The 14,762-nt window shown below is 46.3% G+C and overlaps 1 protein-coding gene across 3 annotated transcripts in view; it reads left to right on the plus strand.

Moving 5' to 3' along the window:
- Window positions 1-14,262, plus strand: part of Fbxo25 (F-box protein 25) — a 34,201-nt gene extending 19,939 nt beyond the window's left edge. The window contains exons 7-11 of one of the 3 annotated variants that reach the window (XM_031339163.1): window positions 1,268-1,452; window positions 3,293-3,475; window positions 7,885-8,028; window positions 11,346-11,372; window positions 11,961-14,262. In XM_031339163.1, the coding sequence (XP_031195023.1) occupies window positions 1,268-1,452; window positions 3,293-3,475; window positions 7,885-8,028; window positions 11,346-11,372; window positions 11,961-12,050 (629 nt within the window). In that variant the 3' untranslated portion in view covers window positions 12,051-14,262. The remainder of the gene's footprint in view (window positions 1-1,267; window positions 1,453-3,292; window positions 3,476-7,884; window positions 8,029-11,345; window positions 11,373-11,960) is intronic. The other 2 variants (XM_031339164.1, XM_031339166.1) reach the window with 2 other exon arrangements.
- Window positions 14,263-14,762: the final 500 nt, after the last annotated feature.

Below are 14,762 nucleotides of genomic sequence, written 5' to 3' on the forward strand. Positions count from 1 at the left end.
CTGGACTAGTGAAGAATCTCTGTATTAACCATCATTCACTGCAGAGATAAACTGCTCTGCCCTGGCCGGCTGAGAGCAGTACTGGGCTATGACTATGAAAGTAACTATTGGAAACAGTCTAACATGTTCATCTAGCAGAGCTGTGGTATACCAAGTTTGTCTTGCTGTCCACCCTCCAGCTGCAGGCCTGTGAGCAGGTGTACCAGACTGACATCTCCTGCCATGGAGCAAATACTCAAATCCAATTGATCAGGAAGGAGTTGGTGCCCCGCCCCATGCCATTATTGCATCTGCAGCACCAGAACTTTGAAGTCTAAATCTTAACTGGAAACTTGGTGCAGGGGGAGGGGCTTTTTCTGATACTAGGCCAAAAGATGGTTCTCTCCAGCAGCTAAACCTTTTGTTCCAAGGAAAGAGCTAATCCCAGAGAGACCCAGTCCTACAAAGATCCTTGTCCTTTCATGGTTAACCGGTCATAGTTCATTCAACCCTTGGGTTCTGTAATCTGTAAGAATGCAGCTTTGTGACTTAGGCACTATGTGAGTCATACTTTTCCTCTTAATTTAATATACTTACCTTTACCTATTAGTGACTCTAAGAAAAAGCAACTTTACTCTGTGTGTATGCAATAGTGTATATGAGCTTTTTAAATATTATCCTTATAAGTATAAGAGAAAGCATACACTGACTAATTTACAGGCAAAATAGTAGACCCAACCAAAAATGTAGTCAGGTAGCATTTTAAAGCTTTTAAAACTCTATTAACAGTTGTGACATCTGAAAAATGATGCCACTTTTAAATTGCCACGAATGAGGTCCCTGGTTTTTAACAAGATAAAATACATGTGATATGTGAAAATTTATCATTTTCAACAACTTTCAGCATATGTTCAATAGCACTGCATGTGTGTGTGTCACAGCCGCTGCTATCTCCAGAACGGCTTCTGGACCTAACACCCTGCACCCACCACACACCGGCTTCTCCCTGGCCAGCCCCTCCTCCTACCCCATGGTTGCATCTGTGTCTGCTGACCGAGAGACTTGTGTACACGGAGTTACACGGAGCTATACAATGCTCTATCCCCTTCTGTAATCTTCTCCCACAGCAGACTTCTTGTTTGAGCTCATGACACAGGTCAGGATTTCCTCCATCCCTTATCTTGAGGATATCCCAGTGTGTAAAAGGATCACGTTTTGCTATTTCTTTCTGTGTTGATAGACGTTTGGGTTAATTATTAGCAGTCCTTGCTTGTTTTCGTTTTATCAGTTCTTGATGACCACCAGAATCCTCGTCTGATCAAAGACCTTCTCCAAGACTTGAGCTCGACCCTTTGCATCCTTGTTAGAGGGGTGGGGAAGTCAGTGTTAGTTGGAAACATCAACATTTGGATTTGCCGCTTAGAGACGGTTCTCAACTGGCAACAGCAGCTGCAGAATCTTCAGATGACTAAGGTATGTTTCTTTTCTTTGTTTGGTTTTGTGGTGTCTTTCTCTCTCTCCCTCTCTCTTTCTCTCTCTCTCCTTCCTCCTTCCTTTTTTTTTTTTTTGAGACAGAATCATACTGCATATCTCGGACTGGCTTTGTAGCTAGCCCATGTTGGCCTGAACTCAGATATCCACCTGCCTCTGCCGGTGGAGTGCTGGGATTAAAGGTGAGCACCATCACACCTGACCTAAATTTATTTTTATTTGACAGAAAAATTGTATGTACTTAGGAGATGCAGTCTGATGCTTTATAGGTCTGTGATGTCCGAAGACTGTGTCAGGGCAGTTGGCAACTGTTGCCTCATATATTTACCAGCTCTCTGAGGCTTTTCTTTCTTTCTTTCTTTTTCAATCTTTTCCTATTCTGTAGGCTGCTGTTTTGTCCAAATAATGGGATCCTTTGCCTTACAGAAGATTTTCAATTTCGTGAGGTTCCATTTTATTTATTTTTTTTAAAGATTTATTTATCATATGTGAGTACACGGTAGCTGTCTTCAGACACACCAGAAGAGGGTGTTAGATCTCATTATGGATGGTTGTGAGCCACCATGTGGTTGCTGGGATTTGAACTCAGGACCTCCGGAAGAGCAGTCAGTGCTCTTACCCGCTGAGCCATCTCTCCAGCCCTCTCTGAGGTTTTCAATGAGTTGTTAGTGCTAATAAACAGTAGAAGTCATCTCTCCTCTCCTGGGCCCATTAGCCATGTATTCTCTACCCTTTTCTCTCCGTCTTTCCCCAGCTATGGCTACCACTGTTTCACATTCTACTTCTTTGAGACCAGTTTTCCCTTTCTGCATGTAACATAGAACATGGTATTTTGTCTTACTGTTCTTGACTTCTTTCACATAACAGGATAACCCATGGTTCCATTCAGAATGTTGAAGAGGACAGTATGTCATTATTCCTGTGCTTGAATAATATATAACACATTTTTTTTATGAAGTTACATCAGTGGGCAGTAGGCGACTCCATGTCTTGGCTACCATGAATCCTGCTACTACTATAAGCATGTGATTTCAGTCCCAGGGTTGGATGCATACCCCTTAGCAGCACTACGGGTCACATGGCGATTTTGTTTCTATTGTTTCAGGAGCCTCCATGCAGCTGTTCTATCCATAGTTCCTGAGAGTTCCCCTTGCACTCAGCACCAGCATTTGTCATTTGCATCTCTTATGATTAGTGATACTGAGTGTTTGCATATACTTGTTGGCTGTCTGCATATCCTCTTGAGACATCCTTCGTTGAGTCCTGCAGTTGCCGAGCATCTATAAAGTAACCCGTCAGACCAACAGCTGGCAGATGCTCTCGCCCATGATGGGCGAGAGTCTTTCATCTCTCTCTGCCCTACAGAAGCTTGATTATTTTGTGTTAACCATATTGTATATCATAAACATGCTAAGTAGTCAATGAGGAGGGAGTTTAGATTTAACAATAGATACAATAAAGCTGGGGAGACTGTATAGACTCTGGCCTGTCCCTAGATGACTCACGGTGCAGACCACCTCAGGACCCTTACGTCACTTGCTGCCATGAGGCAGGATTAATGTCATCAGCAGGTCCACATTTCAGACCCACTAGAGTGGGGGCAGGCATGTCCAAGGGTAACTTCCTGAGCACGGGGAAATCACTATATGCCGGCCCCTGTGAGACCGCCCTGCTTAGCAGTGAAGAAGGCCGAAGTGGCCATCAGAGCGCATGGCCTGCTCCCTGTAGTCACGCTAGAGCTGTCTCTCCAGCGTGGCCAGTATTTTTTATTGAAGAAAGCCACTGTGTTTTCTCCACATGACACCGCTGTGTCTCCTTTTAGCAGGTGAACACTGGTCTCACACTCAGTGACCTGCCCTTGCACATGCTGAACAACATCCTGTACCGTTTCTCAGATGGCTGGGACATTGTGACTCTGGGCCAGGTCACCCCAACCCTGTACATGCTCAGTGAAGACCGGCGGCTATGGAAGCGACTGTGTCAGTACCACTTTGCCGAGAAGCAGGTAAGCCTGGCAGCTGGCTCTGCTGCTTCATGGCCTCTTCTTTCTCCACCTTCTCCACCTGCCGACGCTCTAACCCTGATAAGGAAGAAGAAAGGAGAGAGAGGAAAGGAAAGAGACTCTGAATAGGTCAGGGCTTAGGAAGGGAGTGACATTATTATTAGACTACTTCCTGATAATTAGGGGTATCAGGTTCCATGGGTCAAGTTTCATCTTCACCATCAGGATATCTGATTTCTCTTTTTTGTTTCTTTTTTGCACACAACTATTTAATAAACAGTAATCAACAACAACCGACCAGCAACCAACCATCCACCAACATCCAACCAGCAACCCAACCCAGTCCCCTAACCCCCGCTGCTTCTTGGGGCCCTAGCATGTATACCCTCTGAAAAACCCCTAGAATTCCAGACCTTACACAGTCACAGAAACTTATCTGCAGCTGGTAAAATCACACCTGTGCTAGAGCACAAAGCAAATCATAGTCAGCTGCTCCATATCCCACACTTGGGTTAAAACAAAACCATATTCTCCTCACAATGTTTCTGTGGGTTTGTTGTTTGTTTGCTTGCTTGTTTTGTTTTCGAGACAGGGTTTCTCTGTGTAGCCCTGGCTGTCCTGATACTCACTTTGTAGACCAGGCTGGCTTCAAACTCAGAAATCCACCTGCCTCTGCCTTCCAAGTGCTGGGATTAAAGGCATGTGCCCCCACTGCTTGGCCATTTCTGTGTTTTTTAAAGAAGCCAAAATTCTATCTACAAGTGTGTAGTTGAGTCCCTTGAGTCAAGTCAGCTGGTCACCATCGTCTGGGCTCAAATGAAGTTGGGGACGTTGTGACTCCATATCCTTAGATTTGATAGTAACTAGAGTACACTGAAGGTGCTTCTGAATTCTGTCATTACAAGGCTTATTCTCCCTATTGAAAAGGAATCATGATTCTAAAAATGCCCTAGTACCAAATAACTTAACTAGCTGAGCTGTATCCTACTCACTGGGAAGTCAAGGTGGTCTCTCCCTAATAGGTCACACTGTGGCTCTGCCTCCTCCTGTCAGCCCGAGGCCCTGAAGAGTCAGCGGATTCTTGTAGCTTCTGTGCTTCCCACTTGGTGGTACCTTCTTGAGGTCCTCAGTGTCTTGCTAGTTGACTCTCCCGCTCCATAGTGAAGTCCCTACCTCTGCGCTTCTGCAGCACCTAGGCATTCCTGGCTTACTGCACAAGACAGCACGTGTTTCATACAAGAGTAGGAAGGGGCAAGTGTCTCATTGTCTTATAGATGTGGACATAACTGAGACACGGGAGCATTTTGAAGTGGGGCTAAGATTGTGCCTGGTTCATGGCAAGTCTGGGCAGAGTAGAAATTCTGAAGAAGGAATCAGGAGTCTTAGCCACATTTGAGATTCCATCCGGCTTAAAAAGTCCAGTGAAGCATCCGGAACACAGGGCACCTTTTATATGGCTCTCAGGATCTTGCTTGAGAGAAACACTGGTGTGGACATGAGAGGTGCTGGTCAGGGATGATGTTCATGCCCAGCCAGGACCCTAGGAGAGTCCTAAGCAGAACTCTGAGGAAATGCCCAAACCCATGGAGCAGTGCAGTGAGGATGCTGCAGATGGATGAGCGTGGTAAATGGGACTGGGGTGTGTAGAGGCTGGCCTGAGAATGGCTCAGTAGGCTGCTAGCCCACCTAGCAAGAGGCTTGGGCTACTCCATCTGAGTGGGAGGGGACGTCCATTGCTCCCTGGATGCTTAGCCATCCTGTCTCTTCTTACATCTTTCTCAGATGGCAGCCATGTTTCTTCCCCCTCCTTTTTGAGATTGGATTTGAGTTGGCATCAGCGATGCAGGAGAGAGGTTAATCTTGGAGGAAAGATTTAGAGCCATAGATAGGATGATGAATAAATGTCTGTCTGGGATGGGCCTATGCATCACACATTGCTCTGGGACCTACCTACAAGGATACCATAGGGGCGAGGAACCAGGGCTCAGGCTGGGCAACCAGAGCGCCTGATGGGCATTATATATCCAGATGTCACACACCCCTTCAGGATATTGGCTGGCTGTTCCTTTATGAGTCCTGGAAATTCCTTGCTGAAATACTGTAGAGGTTAAAAGTCTGTTTGCAACAGTGTTCACCCTCTATGAGAACATAGATTGGAATTTTCTGTCAGCACCATATGAGTGCATCTTTTGGTGTGCATTTTCTTGTTGAATCAGGTCACTGAACCTGTGAGATGTTAACAGTTCTTCATGCGTGACTAACAGCAGGACCCTGGCTTCTCAGGGTTCGCAGTAGCTTACGGTTGGGAGTCAGGCCAGCAGTGTAGGTTAGGAAGGACCGCAGTGAAGCTGGAGGCTGTGCGGGTCCTGGTTTGGCTGTCCTTAGCGACATCAGCAGGAGCCATTGGCAAGATGTGCTTGATGTGAGCAGCTGGTGTAGATATGAGACTTGAGTAACAGAAAGGCCTCAGGTTCTCATGTGGAGGGGAAACATCTGAGAATGTGGGTGTTCCTCCTGGGAACATTGTGGGCATGGAACCGTGAGGAGCGAAGAGAAGGCAAGACAGAGGTATTTTTGTCTCTGAAAACTCATGTTTCCATGGTGCTTAAAGGACATGGAAATTGCCATAGCCAGGCCTGTAATTGGTCCCTCTGCTCTTCAAACTGTAGTAGAAGTTAGAGTCCCTCATAGGTTCCATTATTATAAAAGGTGTGGCTGATTACATGGTATACAAGAGATTGTTTTCAGTAATAAGAAGCAAAACACTCCTAAAAAGCCATAGCACACTTAGACAAGGGCATCTATTCATAAATGAACAAAGCCATGCCTGTCAGCTACACAGTTCCTATGTATGCAGACCTGATCTAGTCATACGCTTTATTTCCTCATGGCCCAAATTATATTGCCCACACATTTGGGGAATACTTCATTTAGATCCTACCCAGTTTGTGTCTCTGTCACTGTGCTTGGTTTTGGGACACCATTATTGCCTCAGGAGCCTTGTGCCCGTCGGCTGTCATCTCAGCTTCCCTCTAGCCCGAAGCAACCTCTCATTTACTTTCTGACTGAATTTCCTGGTCTGGATGTGTGGTGTGACCCTACCCCACCCCATAATGCCCTTCAGGATGTATTTGTAGTAGGAAGCAAAGCTTCATTCCTTTGGGGACTACAGAGTCTGTTTTTTGGCATGCCATGTTTTCCTACCTTGGTTTTCATCTGGTTAGGGACACTGGGTTTCCTGGCGCTGTGTAGCTAGTAGAATTGTTGCTACAGACATCCCTTGATAGGTGTATTAGTCAGGGTTTTTATTCCTGCACAAACATCATGACCAAGAAGCAAGTTGGGGAGGAAAAGGTTTATTGAGCTTACACTTCCACATTGCTGTTGATCACCAAAGGAAGTCAGGACTGGAACTCAAGCAGGTCAGAAAGCAGGAGCTGATGCAGAGGCCATGGAGGGATGTTCCTTACTGGCTTGCTTCTCCTGGCTTGCTCAACCTGCTCTCTTATAGAATCCAAGACTTCCAGCCCAGGGATGGCACCACCCACAAGGGGGCCCTACCCCCTTGATCACTAATTGAGAAAATGCCCCACAGCTGGATCTCATGGAGGCACTTCCCCAACTGAAGCTCCCTTCTCTGTGATAACTCCAGCCTGTGTCAAGTTGGCACACAAAACCAGCCAGTACAATAGGTTTGGGTGCAGGCACGGTTTTCATTTCTCTGAAGTAACTTCCCAGGGGTGGAATTACAATTCACTTGGTGTGTTTAGTCCCTGGAGAAACTGTGCTGTTTTCCACGGTGGCCACCCCATTGGCTTTCCTACCAGAAGTATCCCAGGCTTTCGATTCTCTCCACCGTCCCCAGCACTAGCTATTGTCTGACTTTCTAATTGTTGCCACCCCACTCGGTACGAGGTGGCACATCCTTCCGCTTCAGGTGGTTGCTATCTCTTCATGAGGACATTGACCATTTGGTGGGTCTTGTCAGTAGAAATACTTTTTCAAGTCCATTATCCATTCTCAAGTTAAGAAGTGAGTGTGCGTTATTTATCCTGCATCCAAGTCTCTTGTTAAATACTCAGCTATCACAGACCTCCTTCAGAGCTATCTTCCATCTGTCTCACGGCTGCTTGCTCTCACTGTGCAGGCACACCCTGATGTTCTTGACTTCTTCCTCATTGATTTAATCCAAGTAAGTTTAATTTCAGTCTTAAAATGTTTTGTGCACTTCTCTGCCTTAAAAAAAAAAAATTACCTATTGCATGTTTTTAAAAAATCATCAAATGAGGCAGAGGCAAGGCCAGTCTGGTCTATAGAGTGAGTTCCAGGACAGCCAGGGCTACACAGACAAACCTTGTCTCAGAAAAAAAAAAAAAAATCAAATAATTCTGAACAGAATTGTCTTTTTTTAGTTCTGTAGACATTTGATCCTTTCAGAAAAAGGTCACATCGAGTGGAAGCTGATGTATTTTACACTTCAGAAGTATTACCCGACCAAAGAGCAGTACGGAGACACTTTACACTTCTGCCGCCATTGCAGCATCCTCTTCTGGAAGGTAAGGACTTAGGATGGACTTGGAGTGTGGGAGCAGATTGTTCATCTGCATCCTGGGCAGAGAGGGGAGAAAATGGGAAATAATACCCGCGATGGGATGGGAACGTCACTGAAAGCGGGATCTATACAAATGCACTCATGTTGGAAGGTCAGCGGTGCTGAGAGCTGAGTGCTGCCCGCTTCTGCGTGGAGGCACTGTCCTTGCTGCAGATGTAGCCTGCTCCTGAGCATCCGTCGTTGAATGTCCATCCTTGAGTATCTGCCCCTGAGCATCCACTTCTGAGCAGCGCCTCACACCTGGCCTAAATAAAGAACTTGGCCTTGTCTGCCCGTGCCCTCTCGGAACACCTGGAAGTCAGGCGCACTGCCCAAAGGGGTCAGGGGCAGCCTTTAGCCTCTCTTCTCAAAGCCAGGTTCTTAGGTAGGCCATAGAACCATGGGAAGCGCGGGCCTCAGAGTAAATGTGCAGACTGTACAAGACTGAAACTTCCTACCAGCAAAGACTGGTCCCTTAGTGAAAACCTTGAATGTCCCTATCAGTAATTTTTATATCTGAACAGTAAACCAGGAGTCCTTCATCCTGTTGTGCTGTTTTGAAATCTCACCACACATTTTGTCTCTGGTGACTATAGTGTGTTTCCCATAACCAGAGAAGAGTCCGTGTATCCCTTCGTTCTATAATATGCTCAGATGGTTTTGCTTTATACCTATCTAAATTTGGGACACAAGGTAAGCTCTAAATTGTTGGCAAAGGATAACTTTTTAATTTTTTTTTTCATTTCAAACTCCATTTACAACCGCATAGCCTTTTATTATGAAGGTCCAGAGCCGAGCAGAGGAGTAAAGCTGTGGGTGCTGCTGCTGTCTTCAGCAAGCCAAGGAGAGTTTGTCCTCTCCGACCTTGATTCTTTTCTGTCTGAAAATTTAAAATGCGTGTGAAGTGGCTTTGCAGCAGGTGGACAGTTCTCTAGAACATGCCCTCTTAAGAGCAGGGTCTTCTTATGTTCACTTTGGCCTCAGTTCCCTGCTGAGTTCACACATGCACAAAAGACAGCCTGCTGGTGTTCCATCTTCCCCGGGCATGGGTAGGGTGGAAAAGGAGCCCCATTTTGGTACCCGAATCCATCAGGGTTCTGTTTGTGCTCAGCAGCTCCTCCTAGGATTCTCATGCAGCATCCCTGTCGCACTCTAGAAGTGAGGACCTGGGTGCTCTAGAAGATGAGGACCTGTCTCTGTCCCAGTCAGCATAGGTGAGACTGGTGATGTTCAGTGTGAACTAACACCTCCTAGAAAGGGCTTTTCATTTTTCCTGAGATTATGTTCTATTATATTCTATATGGTTATATGTACATATATACATACACACACACACACACACACACACACAATGGAAATAGTAAATGTATGGAGGAAGAAGACCTAGAGTTGTATATGTGATTCCAGTGTTTCTTGGACTAGTATCTTAAAACATTTGGTGTTTTTCCGATCTGCAAAAGGAAACAGTGCAAAGAAAGATGTCTGCCTTCTCTGTACCGTTTGTTTTGGGGAGTGAAAATGTTCCGTGCAAGTTCCATGAAATACACAAGCTCTGGACATCTTTAACTAAAAGAGGACTTTCAGTTTTCCAAAAAATTGGCCTGTGAGTTTCTACATCTAAGTGGCCTCACGTGCCTGCCGTAGTGATCACAATTCAGAACAAGTCATTGAAGTGCAGAAGACCCCCTGGTTTAGGAGACAGATGAAGGGAGGGTAGTGCCAGGACCTGCAGGGTGTCCTGTTAGCACAGTCTCCCACTTCCCTTCCGTCCAGAGGCCCTGCTCCTTCGAGGATCTTTCCCCAAGTGTTAAGTGTGAAATGTAAGGAGCACCATTCTTAACCCCTGAAGCTGTTAAATGGCTCCTTTGCCGAGGCATGCCTCTGTCCAGAAGCAGCATCTTTCTTGGGAGAGCATGGGGATACAGTCAGGCAGCCCAGGTGACCAATGAGCTACAGTGTTGTGGCTTTGGAATGGTGCCTGCTGTTAAGAGAACACTGTTGACTGAGACCCACAGGGGACTTGAAGCCTGTTAGGAATGTGGAAGAGGGGTGACAAGTCCTCACCTGGCCCTGAATATGGTCAAGACCTACACTGTGGCTAATCGCCTCTTGTCTGGTGCCTGATCTGTTCCCCGATGACTACCTGTCCTCATGGGGACCCTGTGCCTTCTCCCAGGCTGGTTTCCCACTGCTCTCCTTCCACTGTACTGGAGTGATGCATCTTCATTTTTCCAACTGCTGTGCAAGACTGAGTTGTTTGTTCCCACCCAGGTTACCAGCACACAGAGGCCGCCACCAGTCAGTATGTGCATGTCTCTCTGTCCCTACTCAGTTTCCTGACTGTGAAGCCTGTAGAAACTGTAGGCTGAGAGGGCTAGGGAAGCTAGGATGGAGCCTTAGCCTGTTCCTTTCTTGTCTCAGTATTTCAGTAGCTAGACACTTCCAGTGGTGCTAAGGCCTCCTCAAGCAGGAGAAGCAAACTTGACTGAAGCAGTAACAGGGCAGAGATCACAGACCCTCTTTACTGTGCTGTCTTCATAAACTGCCCTCTGTGAGCAGAGGAAGTGCCACACACCCCTGAACAGGGAAAGACAGACTCTTGAGTTAGAGTACACCGGAGCAGCCAGCACAGGCTGCCTCCCTCACAGAAGCATCAGCAGATGTCGGTGGGCTGTGAGAAATTAAGCATCCAAAATGGATGTCCGACCTTGGGATGCATGCAGGTTGCAGTTAGCTACATTGTTATTCCCAGAGTAGACCCCCAGGACAATGGAAAAGATGAGGGCCTTTCCCCAGATAATCTGTTTTCCTCTGTAGAAATAGGAGGACTGTTTTATGTTTGGCCTTCCAGATGGCCAGTGTGGGAACCTTAAAAGAAGTGGAGCTCTTTCTCTTGCCCTGGGCTTTCTTTTTTTCTCTTTTATTTTTATTTATTTTTTGAGACAGGTTTTTTATCATGTGGCCCTAGCTGGCCTGAAGCTCTTCATGTAGGCCAAGCTGGCCTCTAATTCGTAAGAGATCCATCCTTCTAAGTGCTATGAGGCATTGGGTTAATGCCACTGGCTGTCATACCTGGCCTTGTATAATATGGGGTATCCAGAAATGCTCCATCTTTTCTTAATGTTTTATGTTGCTCAAATCTAGTTCTGTAATTTCTTAGTCATCCTCACAGGTGTAGCCTCACACCTCTCGCCGAGCTCACCTCGCTCCGTCTAACCCTGACTTTTCCTTCCTTTTCCTCCCTTCGCTGCTCCCTTGCTGACTGTCTCCGCCGTGTCCAAGGACTACCACCTTGCTTGGTTGTTGAAGGTACTTCCTGCGTGCTGTTCCATCCTGTGCACTGTCCTTGCCCTGTCAGGTGACAGCTGTCAACAAGCTAGCTGTATCCCAGAAAGCTGATTGAAGAGCCATCCCTGCATCTCAGGGTGGTCGGTGTGCTGCAGGCCAGGGAAGCAGCTCAGCCACGCTGAGCCTTCCCAGGTGGTGCGAGCTTTTTCTCTTGTTACTTCTACAAAAACTAACCAGAGCTCCTTGGCTTTCGCTAATACCAACTCCACACACCTACTCCTGAGACAGTGCTCGCAATGTGCCTTCATTTCTGTGTGTGGAGGGAGACTGCTTACCTGCCCCACCCCCGAGCCTGCAAAGGGAAGAAGGAGCCAGAAGCTGGATGTGGAGGGTGGGCCAGGAGGAGCAGCTTCCATGCCTTGCGGGTGACTACAGAACATTGTCACCTGTCATGGATGTGCCCGGGGGCCGCCCAGGAGCTCATTCCCATCGAATTCACATCATTCGTATGGCAGTGAGAGGGGTTGGGGTCCACTCAGCCAAATGCAGCTTGTGTTCTTATAGCTGTTCAAGCATGTGCTCTAACCCATCTCCTCGCTCTCTCCTCAGGACTCAGGACACCCCTGCACCGCGGCTGACCCCGACAGCTGCTTCACACCGGTGTCCCCTGAGCACTTCATTGACCTCTTCAAATTCTGATGGTGCCCTCAGCCCTGTGCCCTTGTCCACAACTGTCCCTTGTGCTTTCTGTGTCGTGTAGTTGGTGTGAGTATTCTGTGGACACGAGTGATGACTCAGTGACGGCCTGCACGTGTGTGGCCCTCGCTTGCCCCTGGAGAACCTGACAGGATGCAGAAGAGGCACCATCAGTGAGGGAGAGGAGACCCCAATGTCATTTCTACTTCTTTCTTGAAACTTCTCAGCTTACAAAATTTGTGATTTTGTATATTTTTAAATAGGGATCAAAAAGAGTTTTGGATTTTCAGCCCCGTATTTTGTGCTGAACTGACATGAGCAACCGAGAATATGGTCCTTGGCTGTCAAAAGTGACAGTTTTCCGTCCTCCAGTGACTGGGATGCTCCTTGGCTGTCAAATGTGACAGTTTTCCATCCTCCAGTGACTGGGACGAGGAACAAAACAGCCGACCCTTGTAAATACATTATGCAGAATATTTATTTTTCTTAAAATGTATTTTCACAACCCCAGTGGCTATGCCCAAATGAGTCCTCATTGAATACAAGATGGACCTAGAAACATGCTTGGGGCTGTGAACTGGATGCACTGTCCCCAGCTAGCAGCATTGCCCCTGTGTTTCTGGGAATCCCTGCCATGAGGCCATCATAGATGTGGGCTCCAAACCAGAACACAGCCTCTGCCAAGGAGCTGGAAGCAGCCTAGGGAGGCAGAACTTCATGTGTAGAAATTACTTTCATGGGTAAAGTAATAAACCATGTTTATCTACTGACCAGCTTCATCAAATTCACATCTAATTGAATGGTGTTGTCTTTAAAATGTGCTGTTTGATTTTAAAAATAATGCATGTGCACTTTAGAAATTTTTGAAAATAAAGATACATGAAAGAAAGTTATATAATTCTTGGGATGTTCAGCATTGCTGCTCAGCTGTGGTGGCAGCAGTGGATTGCTGTGTCCTCTGCTATCAATCAAGTCAGGAACCCTAAACTCATTATATCTTTAAACTTCCTAAGCACATTAAAAATTGTAACTGCATAGTTATAGATACAGATAAAAAATTTCATTTTCCACTCTTATACTCTGTCCTCAACTGATACAGCAGCCAAGAACAGCATTTATAATTGCCAACTGAGTCTCTTTGGCACGGTGCACACACCCAGCCTCCGCATGCACAATAGTCAGTATTTCCTAGAACTGTAAACATGGTGCCTGCCATTCGTAATCAGAGGATTCAGTACTGAGGACCTGGTTTCCACTGACCTCCCAGAACCAAGTGGATGGAGCAGGGTTTGCGCAGCAGGCTGGGTGTGTCCGATTTTCTGTAAGCGACACCAAGTGGACCTTCAGTATATTTTTTCTGTTTCCTATGTCTCTCCAACTGTTTCTTTGGGGACTTGTTCTTTTTTATATTAGTTTTTAAAGGGTTCATACTTACTTTTCTTATTAGTGTGAGCACCTATGACGGGCAGCATGGGGGAGAGAAGGCTGTTTGGATTCACGGTTTTGGGGGTACTGCCCACTGAGGCACGGGAGACGGCTGATGGCAGGTAGTCAGGAAGCAATGAGGAATTCTGCTCACCTCCTCTTTTACAACAAGACCAGTTCTTGGACAGTTTCATGCATTGTGTTTGATCCTACTCGTTCCTACGCCCCAGCCCCATCCCACCTCCCCACAGTACTACAACTTTGTGTCCTCTTTTTATTTTTAACAACCCATCACTCCCATTTGTGATGTTCATATACCCCTGGTATGGATGAGACTGTCCATGGAACTTGATCAGCTTACGAGCAGCCATGCCCTTAAGGAAAGCTGCCCACAAGCCACCGGATACCATAGTTCTTTTAGGGGTGGAGGCTCATGAGCTCCTATCCAGTGCATGCTTACATCGTGGAGTGCCTTGCTCTTGTGCAGAAAACCACCTCCGCCGTGGTGGGTTTGTGAGCACTGTGGTTCTCCCTGCCCTGTACGGAACCTCTGTTTGGCGCCAGTCCTCCCCAACCTCTGGCCTTACAGTCTTACTGCCTCATCTGTGCAGAGCTGAGGAGTGTGAAGCAGGAATCCCATGAGCTCCATCGGCACCGACCCTCTCTCTGTGCTTCCACCAGCTGTGCATTTCTTTCGCCTCCTTAAATAAATACAGTGCCAGCATTTTAAAAAAGTGTTACTGTTAAAAATATCCACATTAATAAAGAAGTGTGTACTTTGTTAGCATAACTTTCACGCTCGTTCAGTGCCTTCCAGTACTAAATTTCAGCTGTTGAACATACAAGCCCCACACAGGATTTGATTGTAATAAAACTCTGTTGTTCGTTATTGTAAATATTTACAAAATTGATAGTTTTAAATTACCTTTGCACATAACCACACAGACTCTCAGACTTGGGTGCAACACACCTCTACCTTGTGTTTAAAAATATTTTATAATGTCACAACCTTGAGAATCCAGTATAATTTATGCAAAAGGTTGAAAAAATATGCTTTTCTTTTTAAATTTATTCATTTTATGTATATGAGTATACTGTAGCTATCTTCAGACACACCAGAAGAGGGCATCAGATCCCATTACGGATGGTTGTGAGCCACCACGTGGTTGCTGGGAATTGAACTCAGGACCTCTGGAAGAGCATTCAGTGTTCTTAACTGCTGAGCCATCTCTCTAGCCCTCAGATATGCTTTTCAATACACAACTTCCAGTGAGAAAATAGAGCTCCTTT

Source organism: Mastomys coucha, unplaced genomic scaffold (assembly GCF_008632895.1).
Source record: "Mastomys coucha isolate ucsf_1 unplaced genomic scaffold, UCSF_Mcou_1 pScaffold22, whole genome shotgun sequence".
NCBI classification, from domain to species: domain Eukaryota; kingdom Metazoa; phylum Chordata; class Mammalia; order Rodentia; family Muridae; genus Mastomys; species Mastomys coucha.